Consider the following 18,491-nt stretch of genomic DNA (forward strand, 5'->3'; position numbering starts at 1 on the left):
TTGGCTGTCATGGACCTCGTAAAGCCAGCGTTTCAGCACATCTCTGAATTTCCATATCCATTTCATGCTTTGCAATAGTGGATACAGCTTCGGTTTAACCAGGGACTCTGTATAATCATGCATCTGGGAACGCGACCCACTTGCAAGGGAGCATGGGGGCCCCACAGGACAGTGCTTTCAAGGAAACCTAGAGGGGTGGTACAGGTTCCTCAAGCCCCAGCAAACTCATAGCTGGTGTTATGTGCATTAGTCTTATGGGTGTAGGAAAATGGATGAGCATTTAAAGATTCAGTCTGAGAGTACCATGGACTTTGTTCTGGTGCTCGGTGAGAAGAGGTGCCTGCCCAGCAAGGACTAAGAGTATGGCTGAGAATCAGATTTAGCTGTGTGGATCAGATAAATAGCAGTTTCCTCTACTTTCATCCCTTGAGTTTTAGTAGTTATCAGTTTAAAAATTCATTGGGTTTTGTAGTTCAATGTATTTTAACTATTTTTTAAATTGGTTTCTGCATCCCTCTGTTGCCCTCCTCCTCAGCTCAGGATGGGAGACACAGCTCAAGTACTGAGGCTGAAAGCTAATCTCATCCAAATTCTGCTCTCAGGTCCACCCGGATAAGGTTAGTGACTAATTTAAATGTGAGCAAAATCTGGACTGTTCTCTCTGCCCTTTCTGTCCAAAGGCAGCAGAGAAGGCCAGCAGGTCCCTGGTTGCATAAGCAGAGCCAGCAGATCAAGGGAAGGGACTGTTTCTTCTACTCAACACTTGATAGACCTCATCCAGAATACTGTGTCATTTTTGGGTGCCCCAATACTAGGAAGACAGCAATAAACTGGAGAAATGGTCACGGCTGAAGCACTTGCCTTGTGGAGAAAGGCTGAGGGTGCTGGGTCTGCTCAGTCTGGAGGAGAGACAGTTTCAGTGAGATCTGATAGCAGCCCCTGGTACCTATAGGGAGGGCATCCTCCATCAAGGATGGAGCCAGGTTCTTCACAGTGGTGCAGTGTGGGAAGATGAGAGACGAAGGGCATAAGTCGAAGTAAAAGAGGTTCAGTCTGGATATAAGGAAAAGCTTTATCACCCTGAGGACTGTCTGGGAGGCAAACAAGTTGCCCAGAGGTGCTGTGCAGTCCAAAGCAGGTTGAGGACAGAGTGCATTCCATCAATGGACTGACAGACCAACAGGCTGACAGTTGTATTGCTAAAGACTTGGGCACAGGTGGAGTCCTTCACTCCACATCTGTGCAGTGCTTGTACACTGAGGCAATTCCCATCTCAGGTACAGCAGCAAAACCTTTATTAGCACTGCTTTTGTTATTACTACTTTTGGGATGGTCATTCTGAATTAGGCTGGATAATTAATTCAAGATTATGAAAAGTCAGCTGCTTCCACTGTTCCTCTAATGAGCTGGGTAAACAAGCAAACACTGTCCAGCTCTGTGTCTGCACCAATTTCATGTCTGTGAGACTTAAGCTTCAGTGGAAGGGGAAAGGAATGTCCCATATGACATTTGCATCTGATCAGGTGCCCATAGTTGACATATGGCACATACATACATCACACACATCAGTGGTTTTGTTGCTCCTTTTGCAGATATTTCTCATCTGGCACTTGCATGATACATGGGAACAAAGCCTTCTGAAGCAGACCTGAGAGCAGAGTAACACAAGCTTTGGGCCAGCAAATAGTTACAGAGTAAATAAAATGCTGTGTTCTGTTCACAAAAGGGTTTTATTCCCCTATTAAGTAATATAATTACATATCAGAAAATACTTTATAGACTAAACTTTTAAAATTAGCCTGGTCCAAATGATGCTGAGAAGCAGGAATAATATAGATTACTAGGGGAACAATGACAGCAGAGTCTTCTGGTCTAATTTGTGAAGGACGGCATGGGTGACCAGGTTGGCTGGGGAACAGCTACGACCTGTGTTGTCATTCTTATGGTCCCCAGCCATCTGACTTCCCTCCATGCTCATGTTATTATGTTACTGGATATCATTAAGGGACCCGGCCTGCCAAAGTGCTTGGGCCTGTTTGGCTCTCATCAAGGAAAATGTTCCTCACCCCTGCTCTGAAGGAAATACCACATTTCAAAAGTTTTCAGATAGCTCAGCATTCCCTGTCAGAAGATGCTGAACTCTGATCATGTCTTTGGTAACCAGTGGATTCACAGTGAGACTTAATAGACATGGAGGATCTAGGGCTCTGCTGGTGGTCGCTGTGCTCCATGAAGTTCTAAAGGGCGTGTTATAGTACCTTGAAGTGCCAAACAGGGTATTTAATGTGGGTCTGTGTTTCAACAGCATGCTAGTTTCAGCATTGTATTTATAAAGTGAAAAATGAGCTACAGTTGTAGAAACTGCTTACTTCAGAATATTTTCCTGTGGCTTCCGGGAGGCGAGGGAGAGCTGGACCTAGAATAGGATGTCTCAATTGCAAAGGGAAGCGATTGGGCTTGAAAAGCATGGTGTTAAAGCTGCCCCATACCAGTCTGTGTTGTACTGGCAGTACAGAGCAGACACAAACTCATACTGGCCAGCCACGGTCTGGGTGCAACAAGTAGGTACCTGCTTTGGAAATGTTCTGGCTCTGTCAGGTCTTCAGACTTTCCACTATTGGCCTTTTCTTCTACTTAATGTGTTTGAGAAGACTCTTTAAAATGTGGGTGAGAGAGCAGAGCTCTGGCAGTGGCGTCAGGAGTTGTGTATTTTGGAATGCCTTCTCAGCACAGGCCAAACGGTGAAACCGCTGAAACCCCAAACCAAGCTGATGACTCTTCATTTCTTGAGAGATTTCTGTCCCTGTCCCCAACATCCTGGAGATGGTAGGCCCTAGGAATGTAACTTTTTTTTTTTTTTGGCTTAAGATTTCCAGGGACTTTTGCAGTGTTCTTTAGAAAAATCCTGTCCTGCCACTTCAGCATTTATTGGGGAGGGGAAGGGGGAAAAGCAAATACCAGCATATTAATAATGTGTGGATTACAGAAAGGGTAAATATAAACTGGGTTAAGTATTTTTTCTTACCTCTAGCTCACTGTACTTTTGTCTTCTTTCCAGCTCAGCAGAACTTTTAGCCAGTTCAGATGTTTCCTCAGAGACCCATAAAAGCTCTACAGCCCAGAGCAAGCCCCATAAAATAAGTAAAACCTCCCAGTGTGAAATTCTGCCTCCCTCCCACTCAACAATTAACTCTTCTTCCACTCACATACAAATCAGCTTCCCACACAATAAATGCCAAGTTTTCTGCTACTCTTCTTTCACACCTACTTCAAGAGAAGGGGAGCAGATTTTTAACCATCCTGTCCTTGGGCTCTGCTGGGTCTTCTCCATCTCCAGGTCTCTCCTGGGACAGCTGCAGTCTGCTATGGGCCCATCTCAATTTTCTTGGCCATCGAAGGACACTCAAATCTACTTGCTTCCAACCATTTCTCATACGGGAATGTGTCTCACCAAACCTATATGCCTTCGTCTCTCTTACTACCACATATGCTACCAACTTAGGAAAAAACAAACCCTCTGGCTCCTGAAAACAAAGTTCCGATGAAGGTCTGGCATTTGGCAGCTCTTCTACCTTGCACCAGGAGCCTGGATAGGTTACAGTCAAACAAAGCCCCATGGTCTCAGGTAAGTCCCACATATCCCTGTGACACAACCCCAGTGCTGTGCTAGCTCACATCCCTCCTCTGTTGATGGCAGACCTGCAAAAGGTCTCTTTGAACACCTACATTAGCCTTCTTAATTAATTTTTTGCCCCTTTTATTTTCTGGAGGATGAGAAATCCCTTCTACTCTCCATTTCCTTCTCGTGCAACTCTAGATTATACTTACTTAGTGTCTGAACCTGTTTGCTCAGAAACTCTGGAAGTACAGTGCAGTTTGTTTTAAAGACCATCTACAAGAGCAAAATATCAAATGTTCGTAATCGTGCCAACATTTATTATATGGAGTTCCCCCTGCAGCTAGTTCATATGAAGTATTCATCATACAACATTGCAAAATGCATGTGACTAATTGACTGACTGTGTTCAGAAACAGCAAAGTTCCTTCTGTAGCTGGCTTCCAGCCCCTCTACAGCTGGCTAGCTCCTTCTAGTTTCACAGGGACAAACTGGATAAGCAAATACATGTCTGAATGTGGCTTATTTAAGCTCTATATAAAAAGCTGAAAGCTCTGGAAGACAAGTCTAAGCAAGCAAGACATCTTCAGATATGGATGCACCACTTCTTGAGATGCTTTCTGGAGTTCAAGAGCAGGTTAATCTGTTCATGTTGACACAGCCAACAACTGGAGCATCTGCACAACAAGGGAGTCAAATGTAAACCTGGCACTGCTCTGTTGGCTTCTCTATGGTTATTCCAGATATTAAGATCCCCATTTCCTACCTAAGTTGAAGAATTTCAATTCATCTGGGGTTTAACTGTCTCTGTTGAACCACACCTGTGTGTATTACTTCCCATTAGATCTACACAGATCTTGGAGGAGAACCACCTTGCTGTTCAACATCATAAAACACAAAGCAACATAACAGAAGCCAAGTAAACATTTCTCATAAAATCGGGAAACACGTGATAATACGCATGTAAAGAAAGCCACGCTTGCTGTATGACTAGCACATATTTCTAGAATCAGTCAGGAATGGGGGAAATGGCAAACAAGCCCTTACACAGCACTGTTGACTCTTTCCAAAATACTAGGTTTTCTGTAGTCACTTCCAGCCCTAAAGGTAATGAGCCTCACAGGTGAGGCACAAGAGACACCTCTGCTGACACACCACATGGGTGTATTGTCATGGGTGCTCTGCCCTCCTGGCAGCACATGGAGGCAGAAACTGAAATGTAAGCCCAAACACAAGCATCTATTTTATTACATCTATAAACAGTTAGTTGTCCAATTTTATACACCAATTCAAATTCAAGACAACTAAATATTCTTCTTCTGAGGATGACAACTGATCTGAAACCATAACTTGTCCCCAACCCAGTACTGAGACAACCAGCTACTGCTAGTTAATGGTTTGGTTTTTTTTTTTTAACAGGAAACCTCAGCTTTCAGATGGCAGATTTTGCATTTTCAAGAAGTGAAAAGGTTTTCTGCTACAATCTAGGGAAGGAGGTGGGGATTAATCAGCTGCTCTGGATTCTCCAGCTCCAGCCTGTTTCCTTGCAGCTGTTAGTAGTTGGCTAACCCATATCCTGGGTATCCAAATGACAGAGGAACCTGTGATTCTGGTTGTTAGCTGAGGCCCTGAAAAAGAACTACAGACCCCTGTGTGTGAAAAGTGTGGATCCTGTACCAAAGTGGCTTTTCACAAAGTTTTTCAGGCTCAGTGACAACAACAGAAACAAAAGGTGGTGGAAAAGACACAAGATTGAAAACAAGGCCCCATACTGAGATGCTTTCCCTATAACTGTGCTTCCTTAAACAATACACAAGTATCCCATGAGCAGTGAAACCTGGAAAAACCCATGGCCAGATTTTGACCCATGCTGAGAGATTCCCAAGATATCCAAGTCCAGCCCTGTGAAGCATCAGGAGTCAGTGGGGATTCCAGAATGTCCCTTTTATAGGTCTGTAATTACATAAAGCAACATTAAGTAAAGGGTAATATTTATCAGGGGATTCTCTTATACAGGAAAACCCTCAGACATGGGCCCATTGACGACTTGCAGTCTCCTTTCCTGTTATTGCTTGGCAGGGTGATATCCAAGAGGACCAAAGCTTTCATTTGGTGTACTGCTGTTGAATTAAATACCAGGTGTTGGACATAAGAAGACCTCAGGTTTAGTTGCATGCCAAAGACATATTATCATCATAAAGGGACAAACGAGGGAGACATGGCAAAGTCAGAAAAAACCCAGAGGACAAGTGGCTACCATACTGATTCTTGCCTTTTTATCTGTTTGGAAAACAATTGCGTTGTGTTTGATGTGGCTGACAGCAGCTGATAGCTACAGAAAAATGAACGCATGCTGTGCAGAGGCACACTCCCCTCCACAATAACAGAGCCAACAAATAAAGCCTTGAATGGAGAGAGGCAAATTAGGCAATGCCATTTGTTTTACACAACAGCTATTAAAATCCCAATATTCTATATGATATTTTTACTTCCCAACTGATACATTACACAATTATTTCAAGAAAATGTTATTCACAAGCCCGAAGCTCTTCTTTGGAACTGTGACCCCTCAGGTGCACAGATTCTTTGTATAAATGAAACTTTGGATTACAGCAATCGAAAACTGCAGTTAGGCACCAGGATGACAGGAACCCCCCTCAGCATGGAGAGACTAGACACCTGTCTTCAGCAGCTTGCTTTTGCTGATGGCAGAGCAAGTATCCTGAACCAAACAGGCTTGCACTGGCAGACCATGGTTCAGCCCTCCCTTTTTGCAAAGCAAGCCAAGGCCTGGGAATCTCAGAAGTTTGAAGGATCACAAGAAGTGCATCACATTTTGATCACTCAGCTGAACTGACTCCAAGCTGTTTGGGGTCACTGGCAGTAGCAAGGGCCATTGTGCAACCTCTTGAGAGTGCAGCGGTAGGTGGACCAGTGAAGGATTTCCAAATGCTTTCAGAATTTTCCAAGTTCTGGCAACTTGCATATGGGGTTCACATGCACTAAGTCACTCTCCCACTGTTGGCACTTAGCATATCTTCCCCTTGTCTAAGGAGGATATTTATCCTCCCTCTGCTGGGATTCTAAAGCAGGTCCAATAACCTTGTGAAGTTTGCAGAAGTGCATTGTGGTGGGTCTTCAGCATGACAGCAACCCTGTGCCCTCACTCTGTCCAGGGACACAAACTCAGTCTTGGGCAAAACGCATAAGCATCATGACTCTTCTAACATATGCATAATCCACTTCTTAGAAACATTAGTGAATCATTAAGACTCGCTAAGTATTTGCTGTACAGTACTATGTGTTGTATATCCACGCTATACTTCAGTGCCATACATTTTCCTCCTCAGATGCAATTCAAAAGATCCTTATCAGCTTTTTGTCTCTATACCTTATATGATTACTTTCTGAAGCAATCCTGTTTTCATTACAGGTTAATCAAATGCAATGTGATATTATAAATTGATTGATATAGACATGATTATAATATACTCCAGATATAAACAAGAATTCAATAGCTCTATGAATAAATGGCATTTCATTTACTCTGGGCAACATGGTTTTTTCTTGTTTATGAACTGTTGGACTTTTAGACAAAAATAGTCCAAGCAGATTTCTCAGCACATCGAATTCCAGAATTCTTTTCAAAAGAAAATTTGAAAAGGAAGAAACCAAAGCAGATTTTCATTTGGAACAAAATATCTTAAAGAATATTTCTAGCAGGATAGCTGAAAATCCAGAAAAATAAACTTAAAATGTAAAATGATAGCTGCAGCAGCAGTAAAGGCAACTGGAAAATAGCTGGTCAGTTATAAGAAGCTCCAACATAACCTAGACCATTTCTGTGCAATAACAAGTGGGAAACCTGGGAATCACCAACTTTCCCACCAGAGGAAGATTCCCCCATCACTTTGAAAGTCATGCCGTGTTTGTCAGAAAGGTCACTTTTGAGCCTGTGCAGACCAAGAACTAGTAGGGTAGCTGGCAGGAGACCTGGTGGGCTGCAGCATGACCATGGATGCTCTGTGCGGGAGCCCACGCTGATGGAGTACAGCAGACAAGCTTATCAGTGTGTAGTTTTGAAAGGTAAACATTCAGAGCAGGAAAGTACCAAAAAATGAACTGCAGAGATAATAATAACCCGTAGTGCTACTTGAAATTAATGGACGAGTCCTCATTCTGGTTAGTTACTTCTCTGGGTTTTTTTAGGTTAATATGCCTAAAGCCAGTGTTGACAATACTATTAATTTTGTAGGTCTTGGGTTTTCTCACATTTAGCAAGAGGAAATGGTAACATATTCACAGCTTGGAACCATTTTCTCTTGTTTGTTCACTGCTGATTAGCAGCATAAACTAAACAGGACCTCAGCTGACTTGTATTTACATATTTTGCCGTTTGGGTAAAGAACACAAAACCACACGGTGTATCTGCTCTTTGCAGCCTCTGGACCTCTCTCCTCTGTATGCTGGTGCCTTTAGGCTGCTCTGCCTGTACGGGTGACTGTGTCACATGGGTTTTGGCTCTCACCCTGCCCTCTCCTGGGGGATGGGACGCCAAGCATCTGCCCAAGGAAGTCTGGTGGGATAAGGGGTGCAGCTTTGCAGATGGCCTCTGCCTTCCTCAAGGCTGTCCCAACCAAAAAGCAGGGCAGCCAGGGCCCTCTGAGTAGTTATCTGGAGCAGCCCTTCCCTCCACTCTGCAGCTGATCTATGAATACCAGCCTTCCAAGGCTGGCCAAAATGATCCTCACCAATCAGTGTGATGGCACATGTAGTCTTGGGGAAGGAGGTGACTCTGATTCCAGCCCATGAGTTTGCTGTAAGCAAAAGGTGTGATGCCAGCACTCCTGCTCAGTGGGGACACCCATGGGCAGCGTAACAAGGGCTCATACAGAAGTTTTGCAGCCTGGCCCAGGCAGAACAGGTGCCAGCATGAAGACAGAGATGCTAGGTGAGCTGGAGGCCTGGATAAGATTCGATCTCAGTTCCCTTTCTGTCTCTTATTGCCTCCACTTCATTCCATCATGATGCTACTGACCATAGGGAAGAGGGAAATGCCACTACGGGGCGGTTTTGGGGGACTTACAGAGTTGTGGCATTAACATCTGCTCTGTTTATGCAGGAGAGAAATGTGAGGGCAAGGCAGGTTAAATATCTGCTAAAAGGCATTGAGTGGGACAAGATGGATCATATGCACAGGTGTCAGGAGGGAACACTGATCTTTGAGTGCTCCATTGTAAAGTATTTTTGAACATAACTTAGACCATACTTTCAGGACACAGTCAGTGCTTCACTCAGCTCCAAGAAAGAATCTCCAGTTAGGAGAAGGGAGAAGGTTAATGAAAGGGAAAAAATGAGGTTATTGACAGAGAATCAGCAAAAGCTAATGGGGATTTTATTAGCAGTGTAAATAAACACAGCCCATATTCTTAATGGATGAAGAGGAACTGCAGTTCACAGAACAAAGGCCTCCAGAAGGATGAAGTGTGGAAAGCAATTGGGTGGGCAGAAACAGTATTGCAATTACGTTCAAGAAGAGTTTGAAAGCCTCCTGGAAATAGTCTGTAATGCTTTTATTCCTACTGCAAGATAAACTGGTTCTTGCTGCCCACAGTACTCCTGGGAAAAATCACAGTGCCTGCAATTTTAGGAAAAGTATCTCCTGGGAAAGCACAGCAGGAGCACATTGTGTATTTGCCCTTTTTGTGTTTTGACTTGGAACCTTCCAAAGCTTTAGACATGACAGACTGCAAGTTTTATCTTGTGAGGAATGGGCTCTTTCTTACAGATTCTCTCTAAGACCTGGGAATGGACTTTGCGCTGCTCCTGAACCAAAACTGTGCTCTCATTAAAACAATTTTCTTGCTATGTATGTGCAACTCTGAATGTACATGTCATCTGCACTCCTGCCACTCACCCCCTGCTGTAGGGTCCTGCTGCAAGGCCTGGCGAAATAGCATCTCCTGACATCTAGGGGTTTTTTGCATGAGCATGAGGGTATCTCCAACTCTTGCATTTGACCTGATCCCCAGATGCAGCTGTGAGCTTGCACAAGTCATATTTGGAAAACATGTGCAGAAGCTACTCACAGCAAGAAATCAAGGTAAGAAATTCTTCACAGGAGCCTAGGACACTATGCTCCTTCCCTCTCTTATCCTCGCAGCCTCCCTCACTTCCTCACAAATGGTCATGCTTTCCTGTGGGAGCCAGCTCACAGCTTCCATTTAGAAATTAAAAAAAGGCCTTCTTTTTTTTAATGAAGGTGTTTGTTTTAAAAAAATGTGATCCTTCCCCTTTATTCAGCACTGGTGAGGCCACACCTGGAATACTTTGTGTTCAGTTCTGGGCTCTCCAGTACAAGAGGGATAACAGAGAGAGTCTAACAAAGAGCCGTGAAGATAATGAAAGGACTGGATCATCTTTGATATACGGAAAGGCTGAGAAAGCTAGGACTTTTCAGCCTGGAGAAGAGATGGCTCAATGGGATCTTATCACTGATGCAGAGCATAAAGAAGAAAAAGCCAGGTTCTTCTCAGTGGTGTCCAGTGACAGGACAGAAGTCAATTGGCACAAACTGAAATACAGGAAAGCCCACTGAAGCAAAAGAAAAATACTTTTCATGGTGTGATGGTGGTTAAACATTGGCACAGGTTGCCAGAGAGACTGTGGAGTTTCCATCCTCGGAGATAGTTAAAGCATGAGAGGACACAGTCCTGAGTAACTTGATGTAGCTGTCCCTGCTTTCAGCAGAGGGTATTGGACTAGATGATCCTCAGAGTTCCCTTCCCACCCTAGCCACTCTGTGAGTTTATGATAATTTTTTGCCCTGTGAAAATTTCCTGGAGTTTTTGCTTTGTTTCTGTGAAATTTTGGTTATGGTTTTGTCTGGCTGCATGATGTAGTGGTTGATATTATTCATAAACTTGTACACTTCTTCAGGTTGGAAGGAACCTTTGAAAGTCAGGTCCAACATACTGCTCCAAGTAAGGCCAACATCAAAGCTAGATCAGGTTACTCACGGGCCTCTCCAGGCCATTATGATGGAGTTTCTGCCATCTCTCTGGGCTGCTGTCCTTGTGCTTGATCACCCCCATGATAAAAATATTTTCCTAATACTTACTGGAGTTTCCCATGTTGCATTTCGTAGTCATTGCCCTTCATCCTTTCACTGTGTATCTCAGAAAAGTGTGGTTCCATCTTCTTTACAATCCCATTAGGCTGTTGAAGATCAATTCGATCTACCACCAGCAGCCAAGCCTTCCCCTCCCGAGGCTGAGGAAACCCAGTGCTCAGCCTCTCCTTGGATGTCCTGCACACCAGCCCCCTAAACATTCTGGTCACCCTCTCCTTGATCCACTCCAGTTTGCCTTGTACTGGAGGGCCAATTGTATTCCACATGCAGGCTCACCTGTGCTGCAGAGAGAAGTACTGAGCCCACTGACTGTGTTCTTGCTAATGCAGCTCAGTTGGTGGCTGACCTTCATTGCCACAAACATGTCCTTCCTTGGCACATGCCACGTAGAGGTTCCTCCAGCTCTTCTGCTGGTCAGGCTGTGTTTGGGGCTGGGTGACAAAACTGGCACTGAGTTATGGCAACTGTTAGCACCCAAGGACCTGGCCCCCAGGCTGTTGTCATAGCCTTTGACGCTTGACATCCTGATGTTGACATCACGATTCTTGCACTTAGCTACAATTCTGGTGTTATTCTACTCCAAGTGCTCATTCCCACCAGGGCCATACTTCTCACCGACTGTTGCGGTGCAGCTGGCACAGCAATGTGGCAAAGCACTGTGGGAGTGTTTCCTGCTTTATGAGACACAGAAGCATGATGAGAAAGGCAGCAGCAGTAAAAGGCATGGCTTTGTTTTCAAATGTTAGCAGCTAAGAGCCCTTAGGCAGACGGGCAGCTCTCCAGGTATAGGACTTTTTAGACATCCATAGATGCCAGCCTCACCTTGGGAAGCAGAGCTGGGCTGCCACAGCATTGACCTCATTCCCTTCTGCATTTACCTCATTCTCTTCTGCCAGAGAAAGACAGTTCTTCACATAAATAACATCTATCTGCCTGGCAAGAAAAAATGACATGGGTTTTGAGGACAGAAAACCGTATAGTCTCTTGTAGGGAGGAATCACCAGGAGTGTTTCACATTGTTCAGTGTGTTGGGTTGCCTCCCGCGAAGGCCTTCATTTATCTTTCCAAGTGACGCCCAGTGCTTCCTTGATCACTAAAGAGCTCTTCTTTTCGCATCCTGGGTCCACATGCTGGGCTTTGGCTACCCCCGAGAACCCTTGGCATTTCTCACATGCTGGATGCTCGCAGTTGTTCCTGCTGCCTTTGAGGCAGAAATCCCATTTCTCACAGAAATATGGTACAGTGACTAGAGATTAGCATCTGGAACTGACCAGTGCCAGACAATGCTTCCAGCAACAACTTTGCCCATCTTTTCCTCCCCACCCCTTCCCCCCGTTGTTTTTCTCCCTTTCTTTTCCAGCTCTATACAATTCCCTACCGGGCAGGGCCCTGGCATCTCTCCACCCTGGAGAGACTTGGACCAGAGGCGATGCAGGCACAAGCTGTGTGAATTTTCTCTCTGTGGGGATCCTCCCTCTTCTCCATCCCATTCCCTCAAAAATCGCTCAGACAAGAAGACAGGGTTGGTGCAACACCCCTCAGAGCCTCTGAAAGGACACAGCATTCTCCAAGCTGGCGCCAAGGGCTTGCAGACCAGACGCAGATGTGGCTTTGCCAGCGAGGGGGGCATGGGAAGAGAGCTGGCAGAGGTGAAGACTCGTCCCTCTCCCATCCAGAGCCATACAGTGTCCCCTGACATGCAGTGCAATCACAACGCTGTACAGCTGTTTCAATGGGGATGGGGCAGGGCTCCGAGCAGGTACACTGCTGCTTCGATGGTGGCACAGCAGGACCAGTGTGTTGGGACAGCAGAAAGGGGGAAAAGAAAGAGGAGGGTGGCTCACTGGTCAGGGCACTACCAGGGCCTTGCAGAGAGGATTTGTATGGGAAGTGGCTTTCCTAACCCACATGGCTTTAGTTGCCTCTTTAATCCCACCACCTCTTAGATAAACAAAGGGTAGTATGCAAAAATAATATAATCTCTTTGAGAAACTACCTACTATTATGATAATGTGTTACCCTGTTCATGGGGCAAAGGACGCAAATGTGTTGATTGGATCACCTGATATAACACAGAGGACTTACCCAGACCCCAAAGTGAAGAGAATAGACTGCATACCACTGCGTTCCACGTGTTTCCCTGCTGCGTCCTACTGCTGACTCTGCTTCAGCTGGTTTAGCCTCAGAGGAGATTAACACTGGAGGGGAGGAGTGCAGAGTGACCTCCACCCCTGCCCTCAGCACCCCCCAGTTCCTCCCTGGCTGAAGCTGCAGAAAAAATGATGGCCTCAGCTCCTCACCCACGATGACATCCCTGAATGGGACTGTCACACCCCAAGGGTATTTCCAGCAGGGAATGAAGGAAAAGTATCTCTGCAGAGACAAAACCCACCTGTAGTCTCAGCAGGTGAAAACGCAGATTGCATTGGCTGTGAGGAGGGAACTTCCATCTTTAAACACTAGGCCAAACCGTGACTGGTGAAACCAGGCCCTGCTCTTCAGGATCAGCAGCACAAGTCCCAGTCATGCATGCTGAAGACTGGGATCTGGGCCAAGACATGACTTCGATTCAATAAAAGAAAAAAAGCCCATTTTATTATTGGATGCCTCCTCTAGAATCATAAAAAGTCACTGAATAATTTAGGTTGGAATGTATCTCTGGAGTGCTCACATTCAATCTGTTGTCCACAAGGACATCCAAGTCCTTCCCTGCAAAGCTGCTTTCTAGACAGTCACCCCAGCCTGTGTTGCTGCAAAGGGCTATTCAATCCCATGTGTGGGACTTCTCACTTCCCTTCGACGAACTGCATGAGGGTCCTGACAGCTAGTTTCTCCAGCCCGTCAAAGTCCTTCTGATCATCAGCTCTGCCCTCCAGCACATCAACCACTCCCCAGCCCCAGTTTAGTTTCAGCCGCAAGCTTGCTGACGGTCCACTCTATACATGTGCTCCATCCATGCACTATATCTCATCACCCAGGTCATTAGACAGTATTGGCCCTGTACTGGTCCCTGTGGGTGGCACTTGCAACTAGCTGTCATTTGGACTTTGCACTATTTTTGATCACAACACTTTGAGCCTTGTATCTCAGCTAATTTTACATCTAGCTTTAAGTCCAACTATCCAAACCTTATCCCAGTAGTCTGCCTACATGGCACCATGTCAGGTGCCTCACAAAAGCCAAAGTCAATAACATCCACTTTTTTCCCCTTGTGCACAGAGCCAGTCATCTCAACAAAGAATATGATCAGGCTGGTCAGGCATGATTTGTCCTTGGTAACTCCATGCTAGTTGCTAACCACCTTCGTAAGGGAACAACACACTCACATGCTTCCAGTCTCTTAGAAAAAGTTGACACCTACTCCTCTCCCAAGGAAGACTTTTTGAAAGCTAACGATTTGTCACTTTGTCAGATTACTTGACACAGATGACCAGAAAGGATGTCATAGAAATGGAACCATGTATCATAGGTTTATTAGGGAAAAAAGTTATACCTCAAGACCATATATTGGCACTGTACTGAAGCAAAAGTATGCAAGAACAACTAAAATGTTAAAACCTGAATCACTATGAAAAATAAAATGCTCTTTCCATCTCTTTAGTTCCTTTTTTTTTTTTTCTCCCATATGATTTACAATAACTACAGGAAGCAAGTGAAAAGATGTTAGACCTACACTGCATGTAAGCTGGAAAGAGTGAGACATGGACCAGAGACCAGATCCATCCCCCAGGTATGCTGCCACTCTCCTAGGCTGTCAGAGTTGTTACCATGAAATGGTAAGACCATGAAAGTTACTGGGTAAACCATTAATGCTAGATTGCCCAGAAGGACTACTAAAATCCTACATTATTGCATGCTTCCAAATGCCTGCTAAAAAAAATCATCATTATACTTTTCATCCATGTCAGCTTCTGATCTGAATGGAAGAGATTTCAATAGTACTTTAAATGAACTGTAACCCAATTGGTTCCTACGAAAGGTGACAGTCAAAGTTGTTTCCTGCTAGTTGACTCTCATATTGGTGGCTTGGGCTTCTTTTTGGAGGGCAAATAAGTTAAAAGCAGTTTCTAATTTGCAAGTTATTCATCCCATGCCTTCGCACAGTGAAGTGGAAGATACTGACAAGGAATAAATAACATACTAAATAAGATGAAAATGGATTGAAGAAAAGTTGCACTAAAACTTTGAAATAGTAAAGGGTAGAAAGTTTAGCTCATGCTGATAAACTGCTGAATATGTGATTTTGCTTGTTATACAGTGACACTCTGTGTGACGCATGGGTAGAGGGGCAGATTCCCATTGAACGTCCAGTCCAAAGGCTGCCAAGGAAGTGGAACACAGGTCTTTGATCAATGATTCAAATGTTAGATCAACAGTACTCACAAGAAGAACACAGCTCTTTCCTTGGTTAATATATTGTGCATAGCAATATCTCAAAGAATTAACAGCACCTTTTACATAAAAATTCCAAACATATTTATCTATTGAACAAGAAAAACTCAGCATCTCTAAGCAGTACCTCTGCAGATGTACAGTACTGTATTTATATAGATATAGATATATATATCTCAAAGTGAATTTACACTGTGACCTGGTGATTAGTCCAGCAGTGGGCAAACCCACAGGGTAAGTCTTTAGGAGAATTGCCTTTGGTGGGCGACCGGTTATGTGGCACAATTACATAGGGGAGCCCCGGCGGGCAGCAAAGGACAGTTTAGCATCCCATTAAGCAAGCACAGCATGCTTAGGTCATTCCTGCAAGATATAAGAAATTTCCAAATTTTCATGGCTAATACAGTTCTAGTTTTCATAGGTCGCACACATTGCAACCGCCTCTCCGTGCCTTAAAGACCCAGAGGAGGAAGGTAGGACACCAAACTTATATCCTGTCCCTGCTTCCAAGCAGAAATCAAGCAGCACCACAGATTTAGGCTGGTAAAATAGGGACTATATTTGGCTTCACAGGGGTTTCTTGAGCAGCTGGTCTTCACTGGTTGACCTCGTGTATCTTTTTTATATTTTTTTTTTCTTCTTTTCCAAATCAGTTGCTCACAGTCCTCTGGTAGAAATCATTCGAAAAATATGGTCTGCCTAGGACAGGAAAGCAGACTGCTACCATTTCCCTGGGATGGGCACGCCGCACTCATACCAGCCCACATAGTAGTAGGGCGTTGTGTGTCCAATGCGTCCAAATGATACAGGCTCCTGGCGGTACTGGCGGTAATATCCTATTGGGAGAAAAATGTCCATTTGCATTTCAAACAAAGACATAGTAATTTAACAAAAGTAACAGACGCAGCAAGAGTCAATCCCACAGCCCAAAAGAAAACTTAGAAGCTGTCTGTTACAGAGTTTTGTCAAAAGGGTATTTGCTAGCCCTGCTATTTGGCCTAGATCTTTCTTGAATTATTTAATTCTGGTCCTTCATATTTCTTGTAGTTTTGATTGGTTTTACTGTTCAAAGTCTCTTGAACTATTGTGTAATGCTACGCACTGCCAAAGTGCTTCTGCATTTCACTCCAAGAGGTGGCTACATTTCAGTTGTGTTTATGAAGTTTGGAAGTCAGTTTAAATATAGGAAGGACTCTGGGGCAAAAAATACCATCAAATCGTATTATCTCATAGGGCTCAAGAGACTATCAACAAACATCAGCTTTTCATAAAACAAAAAGGTATCATTTCATGCAAGTAAATATGGAGTTAAGCCCTTTCTCCTCCTTTTTCTTCATTTGCTGAAAGAATGTGACTGCTTAAAGCATTAGGAGAAGTGCAGCATTCTTATCCGCATAGCTCGTGCACTGGAACATCTGAAACACTCATGTCTTGTGCCAGTAATATAATTTCTGTGCGCTCTATCTCTGTCTTCTAGACCTAGTAATACACATCTGGATTAATCATCCCTCTTTTGAACCGAGAAATGCAGTACTTCCCAGTGATGTATAAATATCAGTGACTATTTCAGTTTCTTCCTGGTAACGCCACCATGAAAAGAATAACAAACAATTAACATGGAAACCATTAAAGCCAACTGAATAATTTAAATCAATTGACTTATTGAAAAGATAGGCTGACTTTCATGATTGGGTCCATTTTGTAGAGCAAGCCATCACCCTCATGGCTATGTGAGCTGGCCAGTTTACTCAGAGGAACTCCTTCAAAGTGAGAATTTTCATTCAGAGGGAGATATCTACAAGGGAAGAATAAAAGTCCTGCAGTTGGACCTTAAGCCACTAGACATACTCCTAAGTGTTTTGCATTGAATGAACTGGTCAAAAATCATTTGCAAAAACCGTATTTGCAAAGATTTGCCAGTCCTTTATGGCACGTGGAAGAGTGTGCACCTCTATTCAATGAGGCATCTCTTATAATTGGGAGAAAGGTTTCATAGACCTATACAATTTTTTTCTTTCTGTTTTTGCATTTTGTTTTCCTGTAGATTATTCACATCATCTGCCCCTCTCTTTCTTTCTTTCTCTCTCCCTCTCTCAACACACACAAGTCCTTCTGGGACTTCCATAACCTGTTTGGCTAGGCCTGAGTACAAAACCATCTCATCACCTACCCCATCAGCAGAATTCCTCAGAGAGCTTCCAGCAGCCATGGACAAAAAGCCTCACTCTGTGCCCTGCTCCCTACCCCTTAAACCTACAGACAGGATGACAGGCACCTGGCCAGCACCCCACTCCTGCGTTGCCATACCTCGGATGGTGGGCAGGGCTTCAACATATGACTGAGGTCCCGTTCTTCCATCCAGGTGTGAATCCACAAACTGGCAGTGGTCCTCGCCCCTTCCCCAGCTATCCCCGATGCTGTAGAAGGTGTCTGAAGGGTGGTACAGAGAGATCATTTGACTCAGCAGTATTTTTGTTTGGGGTGCTCATTACCACCAGGAAAATAGATGTGGGAGAAAGCAGAAGTACTACAGTGACAAACACAGTATTACCAATGAACAAACTGTGGCTGAAAAGAGGGAGAACGCTACCTCCACAGTATGGAAGGAGAAATTATGGAAAAGAGAAATGGGTTATAGCTCAGTAAGGAGTATTCCGCATTTTGCAAGTCCTCAGACACTGCACCACAGGTAACAGGTGGAAGGATTTCAACCAAACCAGTCATTTCAATGTGTCATGAGAAAGTAAAAAACACTCCACTTGTTAATACTATCAGTTTGACTGCAGTCTTAAATGAAAACTTAAAACTGTGGAGCTCTCTCTCTAGCAGATGAGGTGGGTCCTGCCACCCTGATTATTTCTTATTGCATATTCAAACACTGCCTTTAAACTATACAAATGCATTGCAACAAAAATAACACATCAGCATAATCTGAAAAGCCATTGTGAGAAATCCCAATACCCCAGATCAACAATATGGAAAGTTTTCTTCATTAACTCTCAGTAAATACACCTGTATAAGAGCTAGTGTTAACCCTTAGGAGTACTGCTCACCCAGTCACTGTAATACCAGGCTTTCCTCCACCATTCCCTACTTTGATCTGCCCTGGGGCTCTCTAGGGTGTATTGCTCTGTCTGACTGCGTGCAGCTGGGGCTCGCCTGCTTATGGAGCAAGCATGAGACTTCCCAGGGAGACGTGTGGGGAACAGAACTTTGACAGTACAAAGCACATTGCTTTCTCAGGGTAAAAAAACACACAGGCTTTTCAAGGGAAACTTCTGCCTGTCCTTTGTCTAAAGAGCTCTGCTTGAAAACTAATTCCAGAATGTAAGCGTTAATGCAAAAGTGGGA

The 18,491-nt window shown here is 44.2% G+C and overlaps 1 protein-coding gene across 1 annotated transcript in view; it reads right to left on the reverse strand.

The window, feature by feature from the left end:
- Positions 1–14,197: 14,197 nt before the first annotated feature.
- The window catches only part of FNDC1 (fibronectin type III domain containing 1), a 76,392-nt gene continuing 72,098 nt past the window's right edge, over positions 14,198–18,491 (reverse strand). The window contains exons 19-20 of the mRNA XM_064446967.1: positions 17,448–17,570; positions 14,198–15,976 (exon numbers count right to left, since the gene is read on the reverse strand). Coding sequence (XP_064303037.1) covers positions 15,861–15,976; positions 17,448–17,570 — 239 coding nt within the window. The 3' untranslated portion in view covers positions 14,198–15,860. The remainder of the gene's footprint in view (positions 15,977–17,447; positions 17,571–18,491) is intronic.

This window comes from Phalacrocorax carbo, chromosome 3, assembly GCF_963921805.1.
Source record: "Phalacrocorax carbo chromosome 3, bPhaCar2.1, whole genome shotgun sequence".
Taxonomy (NCBI): domain Eukaryota; kingdom Metazoa; phylum Chordata; class Aves; order Suliformes; family Phalacrocoracidae; genus Phalacrocorax; species Phalacrocorax carbo.